The 22,040-nt window shown below is 50.5% G+C and overlaps 1 protein-coding gene across 1 annotated transcript; it reads left to right on the forward strand.

Moving 5' to 3' along the window:
* The first annotated feature begins 246 nt into the window (after nt 1-246).
* Nucleotides 247-20,170, forward strand: DLST (dihydrolipoamide S-succinyltransferase). The gene is made up of 15 exons (XM_074955968.1): nt 247-395; nt 5,496-5,529; nt 7,040-7,088; nt 8,243-8,298; nt 8,748-8,822; nt 9,854-9,909; nt 10,697-10,808; nt 11,607-11,762; nt 12,083-12,168; nt 13,011-13,108; nt 15,085-15,215; nt 15,875-15,948; nt 16,694-16,777; nt 17,806-17,973; nt 18,620-20,170. The coding sequence occupies exons 1-15, from the start codon at nt 327-329 to the stop codon at nt 18,752-18,754; spliced, it is 1,383 nt and encodes a 460-aa protein (XP_074812069.1). The 5' UTR covers nt 247-326; the 3' UTR covers nt 18,755-20,170.
* Nucleotides 20,171-22,040: the final 1,870 nt, after the last annotated feature.

A 22,040-nucleotide genomic window follows, 5' to 3' on the forward strand; every position in this document is an offset into this window, starting at 1 on the left:
CTCGGGGTGGTTCAGTCCCCACGCTCCCCACATCGCCTCGGGGGGTTCAGCCCCCATAACCCCCATGTCCCCTCGGGGTGGTTCACGCGTCCCGCCATCTTCTGCTCCCACCAACTTAGCCCCTCTGGTTCAGTCGTGCTGTTCATTGAGGGTAATTCAGTTTCTCCCCCCTCCGGCCCTGTGGTTGGTACGGTCCCCTTGTAACGCTCCCCTCCCCCCCCCCGCTGCACCCGCGGTTGGTCTGCCCCGGCCCGCTTCCGGCCTGCGCCGGGCCTGGTTCCGGTGTCCGCCCTCCGGCTCCTCCTGCCGTCGCTGCTGCCGCCGCGATGCTGCTATTGTCCCGGTCCCGCTGTCTGAGCGGGGCGCTCGGCCGCTCGCTCTGCGCCCTCCGGCAGGTACCGCCCGTGGGGGCGCCCAGGGGGGAAGAGGGGTGGACGGGCAGCAGCCGCTGCCGCAGCCCCAAGGGCACCGGGACGCGGTGTCACGCCCCCGTGCTGGGCCGTCTCCCGGAGAACCCCTGTGCCCGCTCCCCCGCCGGCATCCCGGCCCGCCCCCATCGGCCGCTCCCCCATGGGGCCCCCACGGGCTTTCTGCCGTGCGCCCCGCCAGCCTCAGGGGAAGGTGACCCACAACCCCTCCCCGGCGGGGGCCCCTGCCAGGGTCACTCCGGACAAGGAGCTGGCGGGGGGACAAGTCCCTCTTGGGGTCTGTCGGTGGACCGGCCTGGCGTGGGGAATGGTAGCTGGGGGAAGCCCTACACCCCAGGGCCGTGTTCACTTGCCAGTCGAAAGCAGGAGTCCTGAATGGCCCGGGGTATCCGAGTGCGGACCCATCAGGGTTGGGCTGGTGGAGTAAGTCCTGAGCATAGCCACAGGCTGCACCGTTTGGGCGAGCAGGGCCACATCAACCCCAACCTGACAGGGAGTTGAGAGGGCAAATGCAGGGCAGGCTGACGCTATCGCTGGGGCTCATATCGGGAGCAGGCAGCTGTGACAAGCTGGAGGAGCCCTCCTGAGATGGAGTTACAGGGACAGCGTCTTGTTCACAGGGGCAGTGCTGCTGTCAGGCGGTCATCCTCCATGAAATAAATAGAAAGGCACAGCCCATGCAACCATAAATATTTCTGTAGCTGTCTGATATCAGGATTGTTTTTACCCACTTATATGCTGCTCTCCTAATACATATTCCTTTTAGTATACAGGTACCTCCCCTCCTTGTATCTGTTCTCTGTCCAGCCGGTTTCTGTGTCTTGCCTCAGTATTGTTACTCTAGAGATGCTAGTAATTTCTACAGCACCTTAGGTGTTCATAAAACTTTACAGGCACACAAGGACTGATCTCTGCTCCAAAAGCAGTGTTGTGGGAAGATATGGTAGGAGAAGTTGGCAAAATATAAGTGGAAGTGTAGCAGAAGACAAGGAGTGGCAATTGTATACCACAGTAATGGGTGAGTAGTTAGGGCAGAGAGATGATAGCAAGGACAAGACATTTGTACTTGATGTAGAATGAGCCAGGAAGACAGTAGATGGGAGATGTGTTTGGGGTGGGAGATGATCAGAGCATTGGGCAAGGAACATAATTTTGGTTAGTGTGTTGAATATAGTGGAGAGGAGAGAAAGCCAGGGTGGTGGTGGTCATCCAGGCAAGAGAGAATAGGGACATAGACAAAGAGTTTTGACATTGGGAGTAAGGAGGAAGAAGCATTTTTTGGAAATGCAGAGGGAGATGCACCAGGATTTGATGGAAGTCAGTCTAATGGGAGGAGTGGAGGACAGAAGCCAAGGATGACCCTCAGGGCTGTGGGCTTGAGTGACTGGAGGATAGGGGAGTGGTCAGCAGGAATAGAGGAAGGGGGAAGGAAGAGAAGTTTGGGTTTTGACATGAGGAAGAAAGGATGTGTGGGAAGAGAACTTGAAGAGACAAGAAACACTGTTGGGTTGGAGAAAAGAGAGATGAGTTGTCAGCATAGGAACCATGGGAACATGCAAGTGGTGAGAGAGAGGAAGAAAAGAAAGGCATTGATCACTGCCACTTGGGCACAACAGTGAGGAGAACCACCACTTATCGAGTGGTTGAGCAGGTAGGGACCCAGAAGCCCACAGAGGAGAGGGTCTTAAGAAAGATGGCATAGTCTACAGCACTGAAGGCAGCAGAATTCAAGGTGAATGAGACCTTTGGATTCATGCAGAAAAAGGTCATAAATAAGTTAGTGGAGAGGTTGGCAATTGCATGGACTGGGAATTAGAGAACAGGTCAAGCTGCCAGTTTGGTAACAGTATTTTCCATCTGCTCAGCATTACTGTCTGCATCGCATCTTAGCATCTGTCTTTTACTTTACCTAACTGATGCTATGTGTAATTACTGACTATTGAAACCAGTGAGTAAAGTGGAAGACCTGGGTGCATCTTTTGTTTGCAGCAATGAGTTGTGCTGGCCCTGCCTGTTAGTGCAGCAGCCATCTCTGCTGTAAGCAGCTTTTCCACCAGTTCCTATGTATGGGCTGCAGCCTTTTCCATAGGGCTGATTGCTGCGTCACTGGTTCCTCTCTTCTGTGATCTCCCTGTCATGCCACTTCCAAAGCTGTCCAGCCCTTAGATTCAGTTTAATGCAAGTTCCACTTGGGGCCATGAAACTGGCTTTGCCTGACGTGGTTCTGTTCTCTCAACGCTCTTATCTGAACTGGCTCTTGTTTTCAGGGTAGGAATAAGGAGACTGTAGAGGTAATTCGCAGACACACAGCATGCCCACGCCCATCTTGGGGTTTATGTATTCCATAGAGTGGGGGTTCAAATGTGATGTGCCTGTAAAGTTTTATGAACACCTAAGGTGCTGTAGAAATTACTAGCATCTCTAGTGTAACAATACCGAGGCAAGACACAGAAACCGGCTGTGATGGATGGCAGTTTCCTAAAGGGTAGGATGCAGGAGGTTGTAATATAGGTGGGCCTCTGGTGTCAGACTGGTTCCATCGTGTTGAACGGTCCTGAGAAGTTATGTGGAGGTAGGGAAAGATTAAATAAATTGGTAGGTTGGTCTGGGGCGGTATTAGTGGTTCACTCGTCCGTATTAAGGCTGGCTCTCTTAAGAGACCCATTGTGCTAAGGTCAGCGTGCTAGACCTAAACCTCTTGTTTCCTGTTCAGGCCCCTACTTTCTTGTGAAGGGTGTGCCAGCATTAGTTGTTCGGTCAGACATTAATGCCAAGTGTCCCTGAGAGTAGATGCGGTCCCAGCAGATTTATTCTGGAAATGGGATGTTGCCTGTTAATGACTCCCCTGCCAAACACCCGCTATAGGCTGGGTGCTCTGGAACACCACCCCTAAGGGGTAGACGCAAGAAAGCCCTAAGGAACACAGTGCAGTGTATACAGACCCTCAACATCTTGAATCAGAATGTCTTCCCACCTGTCTCCACACAATGCATGGTCAACCTGTAGAACTTGTTGCCAGGGGATATTGTGAAGGCCAAAACTATAATGGGGATGAAAAAAGAATTAGATAAGTTCATGGAGGATAGGTCCATCAGTGGCTATTGGCTAAGATGGTCAGGGATGCAACCCCATGCTCTGGTGTCCCTAGCCTCTGACTGACAGAAGCTGGGACTGAATGACAGGGGATGGATCACTGGAGGATTGCCTGTTGTGTTCAATCCCTCTGAAACACCTGGCATTGGCCACTGTCAGAAGACAAGATGGACCATTGGTCTGACCCAGAATGGCCGTTCTTATGTTCTCCCCTCACTATAAGGCCCTCTGGCTCTTCTCTTACATACGACTTCAGTTCTTTAGGGAAGGTGGTCCAGCTACGCTAGAGCATTTTAGAATTTCCCTGGGCATAACAGCAGCTCTTAGAACACACACAGACTCAGCTCCCGTGGAAAGTACCATCTGTGGATTTTGTTTTTCACAACCACCCATTGTAGCATGAGCTTCCCAAAATCTATGCTTGTAGTGAGCTGGATCCTAGCAGTGCAGGATCTCTGCAGGCACACATAGGAGTCTGGTGCTCCTACAGAATCTGAGACAACACAACCTGTTCCTTCACAAAAATGCTGATGGGGATGCTAGGATTATCCCTGCCACGAAGTATCCCAAGAGTGGCATCAGTGGGCAGAAGGGAGCTCGCTTTGCTCAGTATATTAGATATGTATATAAATGTTTAGGGAGCCATGTAACATGAGGCTGTAAATCCATAAGGGAGTACTCGTGACTAAACTGTGAAAGCTGCAGAGCTCCAGTCACCAAAGCCCCAGACTGAGTTTCCTTGTATTTCATTCTGCCAGTTTTTCACAGTATAAAATGTTCCATTTATATTCCATCTTCTATAAAGTGTCAATTCCTGTGGACTCTGATGTATCTGTAACGTCTTATCAATCCTGGCAGTTTGTGTTATCTGATCTGTAAATATTTTCAGAAATATGTCTATGTGAGACATAATGCCCACGCGTCAGTGCCCAGTTATAGCTGATATCATGTGTCTTGCTGAGGTTGAAGGCAGGTTTCATCTACAAACTCTCGTCTCCCTCAGAAGTTGAGATATAACTGAAATAGAATTCTTTCATTTCCTGCCTTGACTAATGAGAAGTGATGCTTTGTCATGTCCCATCCCAGAGCTGGCTCCATTTCAGTGGTGGTTGAAGTGATCCTTATGTATAGGTTCTAGGAGTTCTGGGGTGCTCCAGGTTGGAAGGTGCTATCTGAATATGAGTGTAGCTCACAAAAGCTTATGCTCAAATAAATTTGTAAGTCTCTAAGGTGCCACGAGTACTCCTTTTCTTTTTGCGAATACAGACTAACACGGCTGCTACTCTGAATACTTAGTAGGGCAGGGATCTTGTATAACATCACCTTGAAATTTGTTTTTGTTTTAAAAATAAGGTTGACCTGAGTTAGGAAAATTTCTAATGAGTTCCTGGGGATTAAATGGAATGTTACAAAGTGGGAGATCCTGGCACCATTGAAGTCATTGGGAGTTTTGCCTTTGACTTCAGTGGGGCCAGGATTTCACCCAAAGGCTCTTTAACTAAAAATTTTTAAAAAAGGGACACCAAAAGTTGGAGCTGTTGAGGCTGTGGGAGCCAACAGTTTGGAGCTGCCACTTCCTGCAATTCTAACATCGCTACAAGTTGCCTTATTGTGCAATGGCAAATCTGAGGTGCATGGGGACCTTTCAGGAACCTGTTCCTTACCCACAGGCAGTGAATATCCCTTTTCAAGGACATAAGAGCAGGAGATGCAGGTGGAAGCCAAGGAATCTGAGTTTAATTTCTTGCTTCCCAGACCCTTTTCTATGGAAATAGATGTCAGAATATTTGAAAGATTCTCATAGACGAGAGTGTGCTGCAATGCAATAACATGCTCACATACTGGGACATGTGAACTGTCTCCCGCCTATTGGTTCAGGTTATAGCCTGGAATCCTGGGGAAAACATAGTAACCTTGGGAGCTGGTTCTTCCTGTTGTTTGCAAGTCTGATAGTGTCCCTCTTCTCTCTGACAGGGGAACTGTAATCTGGGGAGACGCTCTCTGTCCGGTGAGTCTTACACTTGGGATTAACAACTTGTATTTTATTTCATTTCATAACTGCACAGGCAAAGGGAAGAGAAACTAACCAGAGCTGCTGATAGAAATAAACTGGAGCTATCAGAGCCAAATATATCCTCAAAAATCATCATAAAGTTACAAATTAAATTAAATTAAATCAGAAGTGAAACAAGTTGTGTGTTTCCACAGGTGACTGATGAGCTAGTATAAATGATGATCAGTCCATTCAACTAAATTGAAGATTCCCAAAGGCAACAGAGAGATTGAGTGTAACTCCTAAATAAGCTCATCGGAGATAATGGTGCTTGATTTTAAAGTTTACAGTACATTTTTTTCAGAATCTAGTGTGAATGAGTCCCTCAGAGCTCTTCCTGAAGGCCTGAACTGGATCCCAAAGTGCTCTTGCTCTGGACTGCACAGTCCATGTTCACCCTTCCATTTTTCCAGTTCTGCTTTGACCAGCAGTTAAACCTGCTCAGCGTCTATAGTCATAAACCCCAAGCTTTTGATCTTTAAAGGGAATATGTATTTTAGCAGGGAACAGAATGCCAGAGTTGCAACTTACCTCTTCAGAATCATTTTCCAGTGAAATGATCTCTCCCTTCTGCACTTGCATAGCTCTGAGGAAATCAGTATGTTCTCAGATTGCTATGCCAAGTCTCCTTAATCTGAGATCAGGCCAGAATCTTAATTACCCAGTATCTCAGGAGAGGCAAAGGTCAGGATTAGAAGTATATGATAAAGGTTGCTTAGTCTCCATCCTGAAACCAGAGAGTGTATGAATATGGTGGAGCCTACAAGGTTTAAGAAATGCTGAGAAATAATTCAGGAGGGAACAGCCTTCCTCTCCAGTGCTTTTTCAGAAAGTAATTTTCTTTATGGGAGATTCTCCCTGTCTGTGCTTCTCACAGGGCCACAGGCTTTCCTGTGGGTGCCTCTTGGGGATCAAGGGGCTCTTGTCCTATCCTTATTTGGAGCCCCCTGCTTTAGCATTGCCCAGGCAAGGTCCTTGCCAGGGGGTATTTGGTTTGGTTTCTCTCTAGTTGGCCATTTCCTAAATTCTTTGGCTTTGGGACATCTGCTGGTTTATGTCCTGACCTTCAAAAATGATCCAGCGGAGCTTAGATCCCAGAGCAGGAGTGTTTTTGCTCAGGAGTTTGTTTTTGCTCTGATTTTGTTAGGAATCTAAATGAAAACAAAGCTTGCTGTTATGCTCTGACAGGCTCTGAGTGGGACAGCTGATATAGAGGGGCCTCTGTACAGCCTCCAACTGCACCCTGTCCCAGCTGCAGCCCCACATTCAATCAGGATGGGTGGCAATGGCATGGGGCCTTCTTTAGGCTCTGTTAACATCTGAATAGATTCCACTGAGCATGCTTGGAAGGGTCTCTTTGAGTTGTTTCTAAGATTATAAACCCTCCTCTTTGTGGTGGGTGTATGGCTGGATAGCTGCCTATAGGATAATGAGGTTTTCAGTTGAAGTGGTTTCTACCTTGCAGGTGTATCTCGGAGCCAGGGGCTGGCTTACACCAACAGCAGCAAGCTTGTGTAAGTATCCATAGAAAAGCTAAGGCCTGCTGCAGCATGTCAAGGGGAGGGGCTGCTCTAGCCCTGGTATCTGGCGGTGTGTCTGATCTAATTGTCATCAGCCCCTCTGCACATCATAGGGGTTCAGGGCTAGTCTCAGGAAATGTGTGCTCTCTGGCTTTTATGGGCCAGGAATTGAGAATGTTACCTAAACACGGAAGGGACAAGAATGAAGAGGTCAATGGTGAGGGGGAGAGGATAATTCATGTATCCACCTGTTCATGTTCTCACTAATGCTGTGCCTATCACTGTGGTATTTAGTGGTGGCCTCCCAGCAGGGACCTACTGGAAGCACAGTGAGACAGATTCTCCTTGAGGAGAAGTGGGATGGTTCTGGAGCAAGTAATGTGAGGGCAAGTTCTGCCCTGCTGGTGTGGTCTTGGTACTTCTCCCAGACACAGCATGCCTTCCTCCCCTGGGAGCCCACAGCATTACACACTGGGCCATGTGTGCTGAATTTGTGTGACCTGCTTTACAAGAATCTGTGGTAGTGCTAGAACATGTTCACTCTTGCTTCCCAAATGTATTAGCTCTTGATGAGATTGATACTTCTGCGGCATCTCTTTAGAGGACTTGGGATGTCTGGCTCCCCTTGAAGGGGGGTATCAGAAGTGTCTGACTGTGGCTGTCAGGCTTTCTGTGGTAGTGTCACTCTTGAAGCACCCCTTGTAGTGCTGATGCTCCTAAATTAGAGACAAACAAATCACTATTGCACTAGCCAAGGGTATGGGATTGGACTATGGGTCAGCTCTTTGGCAGGTTCTGAAGCCCCAAGACTTCTGTCTGCTGATTTGTTTAACACAGCCATTACTGGGATACATGCTTGGAATTGAATTCTGTACATGCCTGTTGTCCCTGGACTTCTTGGCCCCCCAAAGGTAGCAGGCTGCTCAGTTTCCTTTGGGTGCCTAGCAGGGTTACTATAGCGTAAACCAATACGTAAATGTCCCTTGGAGCAACTGAGTATGCATCATCAGGGCAGCTGAATGGCCTTCAGATCAATTGGAGCAAGCCAGTGTAAACTCTGCCCCTCATTCAGCTGTCCTTTGAGGGCCTGGGCTGACCACACCATAGGCCTTTTCATTCTGTGTTCATCTCTCTCTCTGTTTTTCCAGGGTAAACACCTCCAGTGTCTTCTCCGTCCGTTATTTCAGAATCACAGCAGTGTGCAGTAAGTAGCTAAGAACCAGGAACCAGTGGGGCTAATTGATCTGCTCCCCTCTGACTGGAGTTCACGTGGCCCTGTGCCACAACTGAGCCAACCTTTCCACTCTTGATCTATGCCTGCTTCACTCTATCCTCCATGGGTGAGTGGTGGGGGTTGGGTTTGCGCTTTCAGCCCTATTGTAGTGTGTTGATTTCGTGTGTTGGGTGTTTCTGGTACTGTGTGACTTCCTGTCCATGGGAGAAGCTCTTTTCAGTGTGACTAGCTGTCAAAAAGTGTGGTGTTGCCCTTCTTCCTCACTTAATCTGACAACCACTGGGTTGCCCCTTTCCAGGCAATTCCCAGTGTCCAAAATGGAGAGGTGTTTGAGTGTGTGCACTGAGCTCTGAATATGTGTGCCAGGCTGGCGCGCTCGCTCTCTCTCTCTCTCTCTCTCTCTCCCCCCACCACCACAGGGGATGACGTGATTACAATTAACACACCGGCATTTGCAGAATCAGTCACAGAGGGAGATGTCAGGTGGGAGAAAGGTAAGAAGTTGCCCCATCCCCATTGACTTTGCATTGCTGTTGCATTTTTTCCATGCTTCCATGGGGCAGCCCTGGGCACAGTTTGTAGCTGGTTGGCTGAAGTTCTGCTTCTTAATGCCTTTCAGCCTGGGAAGGATGAGGCAGATAACTCATGTGTGATAACTACACTTTCCATGGGGCAAAGAAATCTTGGCATTATCACTGCCTGTCTAAGGGCCACCCTGTCCATGGTGTAGAACAGGGGTGGGCAAACTACCACCTGGGGGCCTCATCCAGCCCTTCAGATGTTTTAATCTGACCCTTGAGCTCCTGCTGGGAAGCAGGCTCTGCGCGGCTCCCCATAGCAGCAGCATGTCCCCCCTCCAGCTCCTACGTGTAGGGGCAGCCAGAGGGCTCTGGACGCTGCCACTGCCCCAAGCGCCACCCCCGCAGCTCTCATTGGCCGGCAACCGCGGCCAATGGGAGCTGCAGGGGCGGTGCCTGTGGACAGGGCCGCACACAGACCCACCTGGCCGCGCTTCCACGTAGGATCCGGAGGGGGACATGCCGCTACTTCCAGGAGCTGATTGACGTAAGTGCCTGAGCCTGTCCTCCCAGAGCCTGTCCCCCGACCCTCTCCTGCTCCCCAACCTCCTGCCCCAGCCCTGATTCCCCCTCCTGCCCTTCAGACCCCTCTGTCCCACCCTCCAGCACCCCAGAGTCCACACCATCAGCGGGAGCCCTTTCCCCCCAAACCCTCTGCCCCAGTCTGGAGCCCCCTCCCACAGCCCAATTTCATGAGCGTTTATGGCCCTCCATACAATTTCCATACCCAGATGTGGCCCTTGGGCTAAAAAGTTTGCCCACCTCTGGTGTAGAAGGATGAAACAGGAGAGAGATACCTGAATGTGCAGTAGATCTCTTCAGCTTCACCCAAGAAAGGTCGTGCAAGTCTAGTGTGAAAATTCTGGATTACTGGGAGACTGTGCTGTGGGTTGGAAGGGGAGGCCAGAGCACAGCTCCATGCTCACAGTGGTTCTTATGTTGTTCAGCTGTTGGAGACACAGTGGCAGAGGACGAAGTGGTGTGTGAGATTGAAACAGACAAGGTAGGAGTGTTCTGTACTGGTCCCCTTCTGCTCCCTTTCCTAGGTCTGTGTTCCACAAGACCACAGGCCCTGCCTGTGCCCCTGGTCCTTTCACAGTTTAAAACCTTCAGTTCTTTAGTATAAACGCTGACTGTATCTTAAATTAGTGAAATCCTTGCTAGTTTCTCTTCTCTCTGGTCATTTGATGGTGCTGGTGTCTGTCACTGGGGGCTGCCATTTTACTGATACTTCCCATCAGGTACTCCAGTCTACATAGCAGGACTTAAGAAATCTGCTTTTATTTAAATACAGGAGAAATCAGAGACTGTGTAGGGTAAGTTCAGATCTTAGAAAAATGGCTAGTTTAAATGTGTCACTTCGGCTCTTATATTACCTAGAATAATTTTTAAAAGAATTTTCCTCCGACTATTTTATTTTAAAGTGCTTGCTTGCCCCTAAATCCCTGGGAGCTGTGTTTCCTGTGTCATTGCCAGGAAGGCAGCTTGCTGTACTTCAGCCCCATTTCATGCTGTTCCCTTTGTAATGAGGCAAGTGGATCAGGCTTTTATGCTGCTGGCTTCCTTTAAAGATTCAAAATCGCAGCAGTTTTTTTTTTTTCTTTTCTTTAAAAGGTGAGATGGTGCCTGTGCAAAAGGGGCAATGCAAAGCTCTGGTTCCCCTCGTGGTGTGAAATCTGGGACACAGGACATCTCCCCTTCATGCCCCCTGTTAGAGACAAGGGTCTCCTACTTGGATATCTGTTCGCTTTCAATGGCCAGGGGGGATTTCACTCCTCTCCGTTTTGCAGACATCAGTGCAGGTTCCATCCCCGGCAGCTGGCGTGATTGAAGCCCTTCTGGTACCTGATGGGGGGAAAGTGGAAGGAGGGACCCCTCTGTTCAAACTCAGGAAAAGTGGAGGTAAGTCAGGAACATGTATTAAGTCCAGAGTTTTCTGTCTTTGTCAGCTCCCTGGGGATGGACGGGGCAGGAAGTGAGACATTAGAATCCCCTTAGCGCTCCCCTACCCAAGAACTCCGAACCAGCTATCTTCGGTATTCCATCTCCTGTGCAGTGATAAGACCCATGCATTGGACAGGTAGTGTGTGAGAATGTACAGTGACACTTTGAGATGCACGTTGCATTGTGAAGGGGATAGATAGTAGCATGTCATTCTCTGAAGTGATGTCCCCTCCTGGGTTCTCCAGTGGAGAGTGGAAATGGAGAAGGGCAACGGGATTCCTGTGTTGTTTGTGCATAGGCTGGAGATTAGTAGACTCTAGGTGGAAAGGAGAATAAATGGAGAAGAGAATACATTTATATGGTAAAGATCAGTCTCCTGCAGACGAAGAAGTAGTTACTGTCTCCCCTGTCTTTTAATACAAAACTAAGAACACTCAGTTACGTTAAAAGAAGCAAATTTAAATAGGTTGAAAACATAATTAGGTTGTGGAACTCTCTGCCCTGTGGTATAGGGAACCTCTGAGCATTACTGTACCATAAATATTTGAGGCCCCAGCTTCAGCCTGGGATCCCCTTAGTTGTTCCTGAGCTGAAAGGAGCATCCTCTAGTTTTTATAACACTGAAATGCACTCCGAGAATCGGAAGGGTGAATGTTAATAACTGGCCAGATGCGGGCAGGTGAGAGCCTGGACATGGCTGTCTCACGTTCCAGACTGCAACTGCACTTACAATTATTATTCATTTCTGTCTTTCAGCTGCTCCAACCAAGGCCAAACCAGCAGTGGCCCCTCCTGCTGCAGCCCCTGCACCTGAGCCTGTGGCTGCTGCCGTTGCTCCCCCTGCAGAGCCAGTCCCCACTACGATGCCTCCAGTGCCCCCTGTGTCAACACAGCCCATTGATACCAAACCTGGTGAGGCTGCAGCCTTGTTCAGTCCTCTTTTTGCAAACCCTGCCTTTCAGTGGGAGAGGAAATAAAGTTAAGGGCAGCAAAGCAATCTTGAAGTTTGAGATGGAAACTTCTCTACTTTGCTGCCCTGTACACTCCAGGTCTGAGATCTCCAGTCAGCCTGGAGCCTGCCCACCTCATAATCACAGGCCATGGTTCACTGCTTACATATCCTGTTCCTTGAACACGGGGCTTGGAGGGACATATAATCAAGCTGTTATTGGCAGGGACCTGGCTAACCCTGTTTTAAATCCCATCTTGACATATGTATTCTCTGCTCTCAGTGTCTGCGGTGAAGCCGACTGCAGCTCCAGTGGCAGCTCCTGGTGTGGAGCCAGGGGCCAGCAAAGGTGCCAGATCAGAACATAGGGTAAGGTTCAAGGGACCAGGGCTTCTCAAAGTGCCTTCCTTGCTGGGTAACAGAGGCGAGGACCTTTCTCTGGAGTAAACCTTGAGGAGCCTGTCTAAACTGTGTGGGTAAGATCATGCCCAGGTGCATTGGGAGGAGAATGTTCACACACAGATCAATTAAGGGTTGTAGTGGCTGGGGAAATGCTCTGGCCCAGTTGCTCTGTAGGGGCTAGGCAGTTTTGAGGGTGAGGTTAAGGAAGGGCCTGCTCTCAACTACCTTAGGGGCAAGGGCTTCTAGACAGGAAAAGGGAATATCAGGATATGATGTGTCGCTACTAGGGTAATGGCTGGTTTTGTGCTGTCCACGTGTCCTCAGCAGAGATCAGGCAATGCTGCTGCTGCCAGGGCCGTAGGTGTGAAACCTCAAGGGAATGTGGCCGAGCTGCCCAAACACTAACGTCTCCGGACGGTCTGTGGTTTTCTCTGCAGGCTACTGTTATCACGCTAGCCCACCCACCAGGTCTGCCTCTGGAACTTTCCCTTCAGCAGAGCTTCGGGGGGGCACAGATCTGTGCCACATTCTGCCTTTGTCATGATTCAGTTCTGTTTTTCAATCAAACCGTGTCCTGAGCTGGGAATCCTCTCTAGTGACCTTGTGGCAGCTCTCTGGGCCCACTGAACTGTAGGTAATGGGTCCACCTCACGCTGTCCAGAGTGGTCAAGTAAACAGTTCAGCCCAAGGCACAGGCTGCTAATCATCAGGAGGGAAGACTGAGGGCCCTGTGGTTTTCCTCTGCCATCTCCCCTTTCTATTAACCCCATGGCTGCTCTGCTGCTCTTACTCTGTCTCTTCAATTTCAGGTGAAGATGAACAGGATGCGTCAGCGCATTGCTCAGCGCCTGAAAGAGGCTCAAAATACATGTGCCATGCTGACCACCTTCAATGAGATTGATATGAGGTGAGGACCATGCTCTCCCCTCTGCCCAGCAAGGTGAGGCCCCTCCCTCATTGCATCCAAACCAGCAGCAAGGACCTCGCTGGTCACGCTTTTTGGGCAGGCTGGGGCAATGTTACTTTGGGGCTCCTGTGGTCAGGTTTCTCATTGCACTCATCTGGGCAGGTTTCTCCAGGCCATCCTGATGTCCCAGGATCAGGTGTGTAGTTCACTCAAGGTCCTTGGGACTTCATGAGGTCTCGTCTGTGAAGCTCTTGGTTGAGGACTGGGTAGTGCTGAGCTGGAAAAGCTGGAGCAGCTTGTGTTCTGGCTACTGGCGACATGAAGACTGTCTCCTGCTTCCTCTTAACCCTTAAGGTGACTGCTGGGGAGACTGGAATGTGAGTCACCTTAGGACAGGTAAGGTCCAAGTAGCTCACCCTACAGGTGTGGGCATCCCCCCAGCTGTGCACTTCGCAGAGAGCAGATCTGGCAGTCTTGTGGAGCAGCTTTCCAAGATGGTCAGCATCCCTTCCCTATCTCTTTCAGTCAGTGGGGATTCTCTTGACTTGCACCAAGTGCTCATGGGCCAACCACACTAATGGGCTTGGAGGGTGGGCAGCTTAGATTTCAATGCATTAAGGGAAATTGTGCCCAAATTGAATTGCCCTGTGAAATCCTACTCTGCTTCTTAAGACAAAACATGTAAATATTTGGGGCTCAGAACGATAAGGTTGGCAAAATAGTCTTGATTGGAGGGGAAGTGCTGCAGCTTTATCTCCTCTCCGAGGCTAATCGAGGTGTCGCTTTACGCTAGCCTCGGGCTCTTGTTGCAGCCAGTAATCTGGTTTGGATTGATTGCCCTTCTAGCTGTATGCCCTGCTGCCGACTCACAAGGGCCTACACTGAGGCCTCCTGCTCCCCACTGGGGCTCAGCGTCTGAAAGGAGGAAGCCATAATGAGCCGGTTTTTCAGCAAACCTCCTCCTCACTTCTGCAGCCCTTGTGTCTTGGGAGGCGCTAATGACTTTGGGCAGTAATCCTAGCCCTAAACAAGGTTAGGTGCAGGAAAACAAACATTCTAATCCCATTGAGCCCCCACCCCCACCTCCTGCTAAAACTGCCTCTTCAAAGACACATGGTCCGTAGAGGGGGCAGGGCAGGGGGTACAATTCCAAAGCATCTGGTGTTAGCCCAGGATGGGCAGAGCTGAGGCTATGCTGCTCGGTGCAGTTTGTGTAACTGGTCTGTATTCCAGTTATGGGAGTGAGGGGACTAGCTACTTCCATGATGGGGAGAGCAGACACTGTGCTCAGTGCTCAGGCCATCTCTGTGGCATTTTGGGAAGGCCTCTTGCTGGGGGGGGATCAAAATCTCATGTGCATACAGCCTGTCAGCACCAAGCAAGAGGGCCAGGTCTTGGAGCAGCAACATGTGGGCTAAGGCCCCAGAAACCAGCACTGAAGCTCCATTTTTTCTGCTTCACTGCTGAGTCTTCTCTGTCCCTTCACCCTTGGCACTCCCATCCCCACAGTGTTTGCTGGGCAGCCCCTGGAGAATGAGCACACAGTTCACCTGTAAATGCTGCCCAAAGCACCAGACGCTGGATAGTGGTTGTGATGCCAGAGATTCGGCTCTCTGTAACACCAGCCCTGGAGCTCTGACAGATCTGGGGCACAGCACATTCCTGCCAGGCAGCGCATCCTTGGAACTACAGCAGAGCTACGCTGCTTCGTCTGGTTTTGTTGGATTTCTGGCTCTGGAGGGGTTCCTAAAGCAGCTTCTCTGACAGCAATCTTGAAACAAGCTAAAAGTTGCCCAGTCTGTTACTTGGGGCAGAATTTTCAGCAGCTTTGGGATAGAACACTTGTTGTTACAGGTTTGTTTACACAGGAAATGTCAGTTATGGAAGAAGTGAGTAATCTCTTTTCCCCCTCACCCCTCCATTCCTGGTGGTAATGGTTGTCTTTTCTTTTCTTTTCTTTTTTTTTTTTTTTGCAGTAACATCCAGGAGATGAGAGCCCGGCACAGAGATTCCTTCCAGAAGAAGCACAACCTGAAACTAGGCTTTATGTCAGCCTTTGTGAAAGCTGCAGCCTTTGCCTTACAGGAGCAGCCCATCGTGAATGCGGGTGAGTGTGCCAGCCTGTGTGGAGACAAGGGGCTTCCTGAAGCATGTGGCTAAGCCTATAGGGAGCTAAAGGCTCCAGAGGTCCACATCCCCCCCATGTGAAAGATAGGGAAGAGGGAGAGGCTGTGAATACTTCTGGGCTGTAATTAGTCTAGGTGGTTTCACTTATGCAGGTAGGAGCCAGCATGCTGGGAAGGTCCCTTCACAGTGACTCAGGCAGGAGCTTTCAAGACTGACGAGGTGGGTGCCGTGTATATTAAGGTGCATCCCAACCCAGCGCTGCTCATTGGTAGAGGACATATCCTACTATATTTCACTGGAATGGCTATTGTGTGGGGAGGGCAGGCCCTTAAGAGGTGTCTCCTGGGGGATCAGTTGTGCCTATGAAGGGAGAGGAACACATCAGGGAGGTTGGATGTCCCAGGGGAGTGAGCTGATCCTAGCCAGCTCCCCCTCTCTCCAGCCAGCTTTACCTCTGTGCTGGTGCTTCCCTGAAGAGGCAGTGGGGCTTAACCGTCCCCTGGCACTACATTTAAAAGCATCGAAGTGAGAGATGAGCAAGTTGCTGTTGGTGTGTGACTACTTCCGGCCCTTCATGACTGCAGAGCCCTGGCTCTTGGGCTTTCTCTGTGTAACTGTCTGTCTTCCTCTCTCTCCTAGTGATTGATGACACAACCAAAGAGATGGTGTACAGGGACTATGTGGATATCAGCGTTGCAGTGGCAACTCCCAGGGTATGCCCTGTGGGCTCTTTACCTGGCCCAGACTGCAGCCCTAGTTCTGCAGGGGTGATACAGTTAGCTAAGCAAACGGAGCCATGGCACTCTAGGATGGCAAAAGCTACTCACGTGAAACTCCGATGCCCAACACATCTGGTCCTGCAGCAAGAGAGCCTCGAGTCACTGGCCCAGCTGGCAGGGGACAAGGCCACCACAGCTCTTATGGGTTATTGGGAAAGTCCAAGTTGGTGGCCCTGTCGTGGGCTCACTGGTATGAGCACACCCGGGAATGGGGGAAGTGGTGTGTCCTGGCTTCATGTTTAGAGACCAACCTTCAACCCACAGAGCAGTGTAGATAGTTGCCTGCCCTGCTATACTAAACCGCTGCCTCTGTAAACCCTGGACAACACCCAGGTGGACCCTGCCACTTCAGACCTAGTTGGCCCTGAGAAGGAGTGCTGCATGCATCCAAGGAGGGAGGAGAGGAGTCACTCCCCAGGTCGGATGGTGGATCTGCTGTCTCTAGTTTGGGAGGTAGAATGTTGCCTGACATTGAAGTTCTGGATTTGTGACGGGAGGAAGAGTAAATGACGTGCTCTGCTCTTCACGTTCCTATCTCTCCTGTTCAGAAGGGCAGGAAGTTGAGTGTACTCCAGTGGTAACTTCCTTTGCCTGAGACCAGGTTCCCCATGTCTTTGTGCACAGATGCACCTGTTTGCTGCTACATTTGACTCTGACTGGGCTCTTTGCTCCCTCACAGGGTCTCGTGGTCCCTGTCATCAGGAATGTAGAAACTATGAACTTTGCTGACATTGAGCGAACCATCAACGAGCTAGGGGAGAAGGTAACAGGAGATGGGACTGTAGGGGGTGTGCTGGCCATGGCTTTCTGAGAGGGGCGCAGAAGGGAAGAAATGAGCAGCCAGCTCAATCCGTGGCAGAAGCAGCATTGATTTCTGACAGGGACTGCTGGCTGTGCACAAGTGGGCTCACTCTGTGTGAGGGTTCACCTTTGGCCCTTCTAACTTTCTGCTTATCTTTAGGCATCTTCTGTGCATTGTACTAGGTGCCAGCCCTACCTGTGACCTCTTCTTACGGGACACATCCCTCTAAGTCTTTCCCTTTCAACTGAGACTCCCAAGCATGCTTGGGCTCTTGCTATCCCCCTGCTCCCATTACCTCTCCTTAAGATCAAAGCTTGTTTACCTCTTTGGAGGCAGGTAATTCCCCAGCTGAGAGGATTATTGGAAATCAAGGCAAGAGAATCTTATCACAAATCAAATGGTGGAACTCAGTAAAAGTAAGGGATAAACCTTGTAAGTGCTTCTACTAGAGGAAGAAGACAATAACCTGCTCCTAATTTTAGTGACTGTCAGTCCCTTGTGGTCTGTCAGTCGTGCTGTGGCTCTGATTCAGCTGATCGGCAGATGGACCCCTGATTAGCTGAGACATGGAGCTGTTCAAACTGTGGGACCATATTGAAAGTTCCAGTACAGTTCAGTGCCTCCCCTGCACACTGGTGTACTACCACTGCCTTATGAACTTGTCACTGCCTCTCAATCTGCATTCTCCCCTCCTCTCTACCCCTGTGACCCTCTTTCCTGGCTGAGGTGGTGTCAGCATCTCGCTAAACCATAATGTTAAAGCGACAGAAAGTAACCCCATCTAAACATTTACACTAGCAAATCTGAACTGGCAAGTGAAGTTCTTTCCATCACCTGTTGCTTGTGGGGAGTTTTCAGAAGAGGTCACACCCTATGAATGTAGTGAGTGAGGAGCAAGTACCTCCAGTCTCTGTCTCTTTGCTCCTCTTTGGTGTCCTGGGTGCCTTCAGTTTGAGCTGCTTTCTAAGATCCTGTTCTTCTTGTTTCAGGCCCGAAAGAATGAGCTGGCTATTGAGGACATGGATGGGGGCACCTTCACAATCAGCAATGGAGGGGTCTTTGGGTCCCTCTTTGGGACGCCCATCATCAACCCTCCCCAGTCTGCCATACTGGGCATGCATGGCATCTTTGACAGGCCTGTTGCTGTTGGAGGCAAAGTAGGTGCAGCTGCATGGAAGGCTCCAAAGGGCTGTATTCAGTGTAGTTAAATGGGCAGAGGTGACGGGTTCAGCAGCAGAGGGGACCCTGGTCGTAGCTGCACCAGATGGGGTGGAGGAAGCCCTCCTAGAAGGCTTTCCTCTTGCAAAGTTACTTACTGGGAAGGACACAGTGGGACCTGTAAAGGGTTCTAAGCAGTCTGTTGGCGATAGGGCCAATTCATGGTGTTGGGGCCCAGACAAGCCCTCACCCCTCCACGCTGGGGCAGTGGGTAGCAATGCACAATGCAGTGGCTGGCAAAGGGATTTCCTGGATCCCCTTAATGTTGTTGGAGAGGGTGCCTTCAGTCTCCATGCTAGACATTAGCTCCCCTCCTGAACGGCATGTCCTGGTACCTGGCAAAACCCCACCCAGAGCTTGTGCTTAGTTAGTGTATGACTTAAGGAAGGTGCGGAGCTGAGCCCTGTCAGCCTGCTGTTGTCTCTTCTCTCCTGGAGAAGCAAAAACCTTGCTGAGCAGGTGATCTTGCTACACCCCCTCCCTATCATGCAGGGCAGGAACAGCTGGGTCTTTCTCAAGTGGGATGGAAGCCCATACAGGAGAGGCAGGGCTGAGCTCATGTGCTCCATTTCTCCTCCTCCTCAGGTCGAGGTGCGGCCCATGATGTATGTGGCGCTGACGTACGATCACCGGCTGATTGATGGCAGAGAGGCAGTGACTTTCCTGCGCAAGATCAAGGCTGTGGTGGAGGATCCCCGCGTGATGCTGCTGGACCTCTAGAGCACAGCCTTAACCCCATACAACCCAACCAGGGCAGGGACGCAGCACCAGCAGGGGTAATATAGGGCATTCAGGAACCAGCAGGAGTTCATTCCAGTCTCCTCCCCGCCCCTGTGTCAGGAGGGGTCTTGGAGGGAACCCTGGAGTAAGCTCCTACCTCCTTTCCTGTTCTCTTGAGAGATGGTTCAGTTTCTCCCTTGGGCTGTTATCCATTGGGCAAACTACCAAATGGCATGGGCTCTCCTGAACCACCTATGTAGCCTCTTTCTCGCCTTCCCCTCCTTCCCCGTGCACCTGAGCGCATCTCACCTCCAGCAGAAGCTGCCTGCTACTGCACTAGGGTGCCCTTCCCCAGCAGCTCCTGTGCCAGTTCAAGTCTACTTCCAGCACTGGGAGGGAGGGAAAGGCCCTTGTGTGTCCCTGCCACTTGAAAACCCCCCACTCTCATTCACCCCACAAAGCCAGCCTGGGATCCCCGGGGTGACTTTGTAGCAGTGTTTGATCGCACCCCTGCATTCCCCCCTGTTCTGGTGATCTCAGGGGCATGGACACTGCCAGGGCTGTCTGCCTCCCCTGCTGTCTCCTGCTCCTCAAACTAGCAGCTGAGGCGCATCCATTAGAATTCAGGCACCTGTTTCCCTCCCTTCCCCGGCAGGAAGGCAGAAGTAGCCTCTCCCACCCTCTTCTGTGTTGAGGTTTGGTTCATTTTCTCTGGCCTGGTCTACATGGTGTGAATGTCTGATGTCTGGCAGGGCAGGGTCAGCAACCTCCACCAGGGGAGGCAGCTCCATTCCCTGCTGCACCCTATGGGCCACTCCTGGGCTTAGGCCACTACCTGCCAGCAGTTAGGATAAGAAATACCCCCCTGCAGCTGCCTTTGAATTACAGCCCAGTGTTGATGGGTGAAACCATCAGCTTCCTGTCTGCAATGGCCTGGCCTGCCCTCTGCTGTGAGACAGCTAGGCAAAGGCCCCTGCATCCTAGCCCCAGGCTGCTGGTATGTGGGGGCATATCCTTAGTATATAGCGTGCACATGTTGCGGTGAGCGAGGGGCTCTTGGAGTCCCTGCCGGGTCTATTACTCTCACCCCCTACACAACTTGTAATTAAAGTATTTAACGCAATGGGTTTTAAAGACATAAACCAGGGAAATGATCTAACGGTGGGGTGTAGCGGGGTGGGGAAGGGGAGCAGGAGTGTGTACGTGCTGGCGCTGGGTTTTGAATCTGTGTCCCTGACTTGGTGCAAGAAACTAGCTGGAAGCACCATGGGAAGAGGAGTCCCCACAGAGGGGAATCTGGTGCTGGGCCCTGCACCAGGGCATTTGCCACCACTGTGATGATGGAAGTTGAGGCAAGATTTTTCTGACTGCATTCTCTGCACCAGGTCCCTCTTATGGCCTTTTTTTGTCAAGGGAATAAATTCATTAACTCTGCAAGCCTGTTTTTGTCTGAGGGCTTAGATAGGTGGGGGGGAGGGGTATATAGCCTAGAGTGGCCACCTCAGCTGGCTCCCTCATTCGTCATGTAGCGGGGCTTCTCCGATCACTGGGTCAGATGTGCAGCTCTATTTGCCTGTCTGTAGCAGCATCAGCTCTTGTTTCTCATCATGCCATGGGCATTAGCTTGACTATCTCTGCTGCTGTGGCAGGTTCAGAGCTTTGCTATGAAAAGCATTCTGCTATGGGAATGAGAAACACAGGTGCTTGTTTGGTTCTATGATTTACTGTTAGGGGTCCAAGACCCCTGTTCAGTCAAACCCCAACTAGACAGGAACTTGCAGGGGGTTATGGTTACAGTGTCATTTTAGGCTGCAAATGCAGAGGTCTAATGTAACAAAGAGGGATTATCCCTTTCCTACTCTGTGGCACTGGGACCACTGCAGGTAGAAAACTGATCATTCTGACAGCCCAGTACTGGCAGGATATTGACAAATGATGGCCGTGCGGAGCAGCGTTTCCAAAGCAATGAGGGAGCTGGAGCTATTGGCTTTTGGGGAAAGTCCGAGAAGTGAAGCTCTAGCATGGCGGTGCCATTAATTTGCTCTTTTCAGGGTGCTCCCACTGAGCGGGTAGAGGAACATTTAGGTTCGCAGAGGAGGGTAGAATGAAGGTGAAAAGAATAAAATGAAGAAATTAAAACCAGAAGCTAAATCTCAGACATGACAGTCTGCCTTGGTGTGACATTATCACCCAAGGGAGAAGCCCTAGCCCTTGGAACATTCGCAAACAGCTCCTGGCCACGGATTGCGTCAGCCCTTGCTGGGAGGGTGCTGTATAGATCCCTAGCAGTTGCTTTTACTTGCCCGTTTCACAGCTATGAGCATAGAGCAGCCTCTTCTACTAAAGAATCCAGTGGTATCTACAGCAATGGCACTAAGGAGAGGCAACAAGCTCCTGGCTGTAGCTAAAAGCTCTCTGTGCTGCTGGGTCCTGTGAGTCAAGTCTGCTTTCTCTGGTGATGGACTCTGGCTTGTGCAGACTCAGGAAAGCTCATGTTCATTTGGAAAAATAGCCATGAGGTACAAAATATTTCTCCTTGTACATAAAGAAAGAAGAAGCCATTGTTCTATTGAATGGCTGCAGGGAGAGCTGCTGTGGAACTGAACTGCCCACCTAGTTATGTTATAAAACAAGTCCAATATCACAAGCCTACTGCAAGCACAGAGTTAAAAATACAAAAGGCAAACCCCACTTGTGTAGCTGAATCCTGGGAAAAGATAGGCCCTGGGCTGGGCTGGAGGCTCAGTAAAGCCTTTGGACCAAGTGGAGAGTGAGTTCCAAAGGTACCCCTCCCTCCCCCAAGTCATAAAACCTCAGGGCTCTGAGCTTGCCTGTTAGCTAATCTCATCTACTTCTGTGATGGCTCAGAGGGTCAGAAATGTCTCCCAACTGCACACAAAAAAGTCTGCTATTTCCTTGCAGTGAGCAAACCCACTTTGCAGCTGTTGGAGCTTTGCCAGGGTCTCAGAGCAAAGGCCCTTGCAGCATGTCCTGTACTAATCTTAAAATGCCACAGTGGTAAGACCTGCATCGGCGCAAAAGGGTCACAGATGTCTAACCAATTGTGCTTAATAGCTGCAAGGAGGCACTTTTGCCAACACTGTGAGCAGATGTGGCCAGCACCACCTCCAAACTCTAAGGGTTGTGAGTGGAAGGAGGATGAATCTCACAGCTGGAGGTTAAAGTTTTCCTGTTCTACGCTTATGTTCCACTCCCCTCATTTATGGTGTCACCTGTCTCTTTGACAGATAAAGCCTGATCCCAGCATCAGCCAGGCACAGGGTAA

Source organism: Natator depressus, chromosome 6, assembly GCF_965152275.1.
Source record: "Natator depressus isolate rNatDep1 chromosome 6, rNatDep2.hap1, whole genome shotgun sequence".
Lineage (NCBI taxonomy): Eukaryota > Metazoa > Chordata > Testudines > Cheloniidae > Natator > Natator depressus.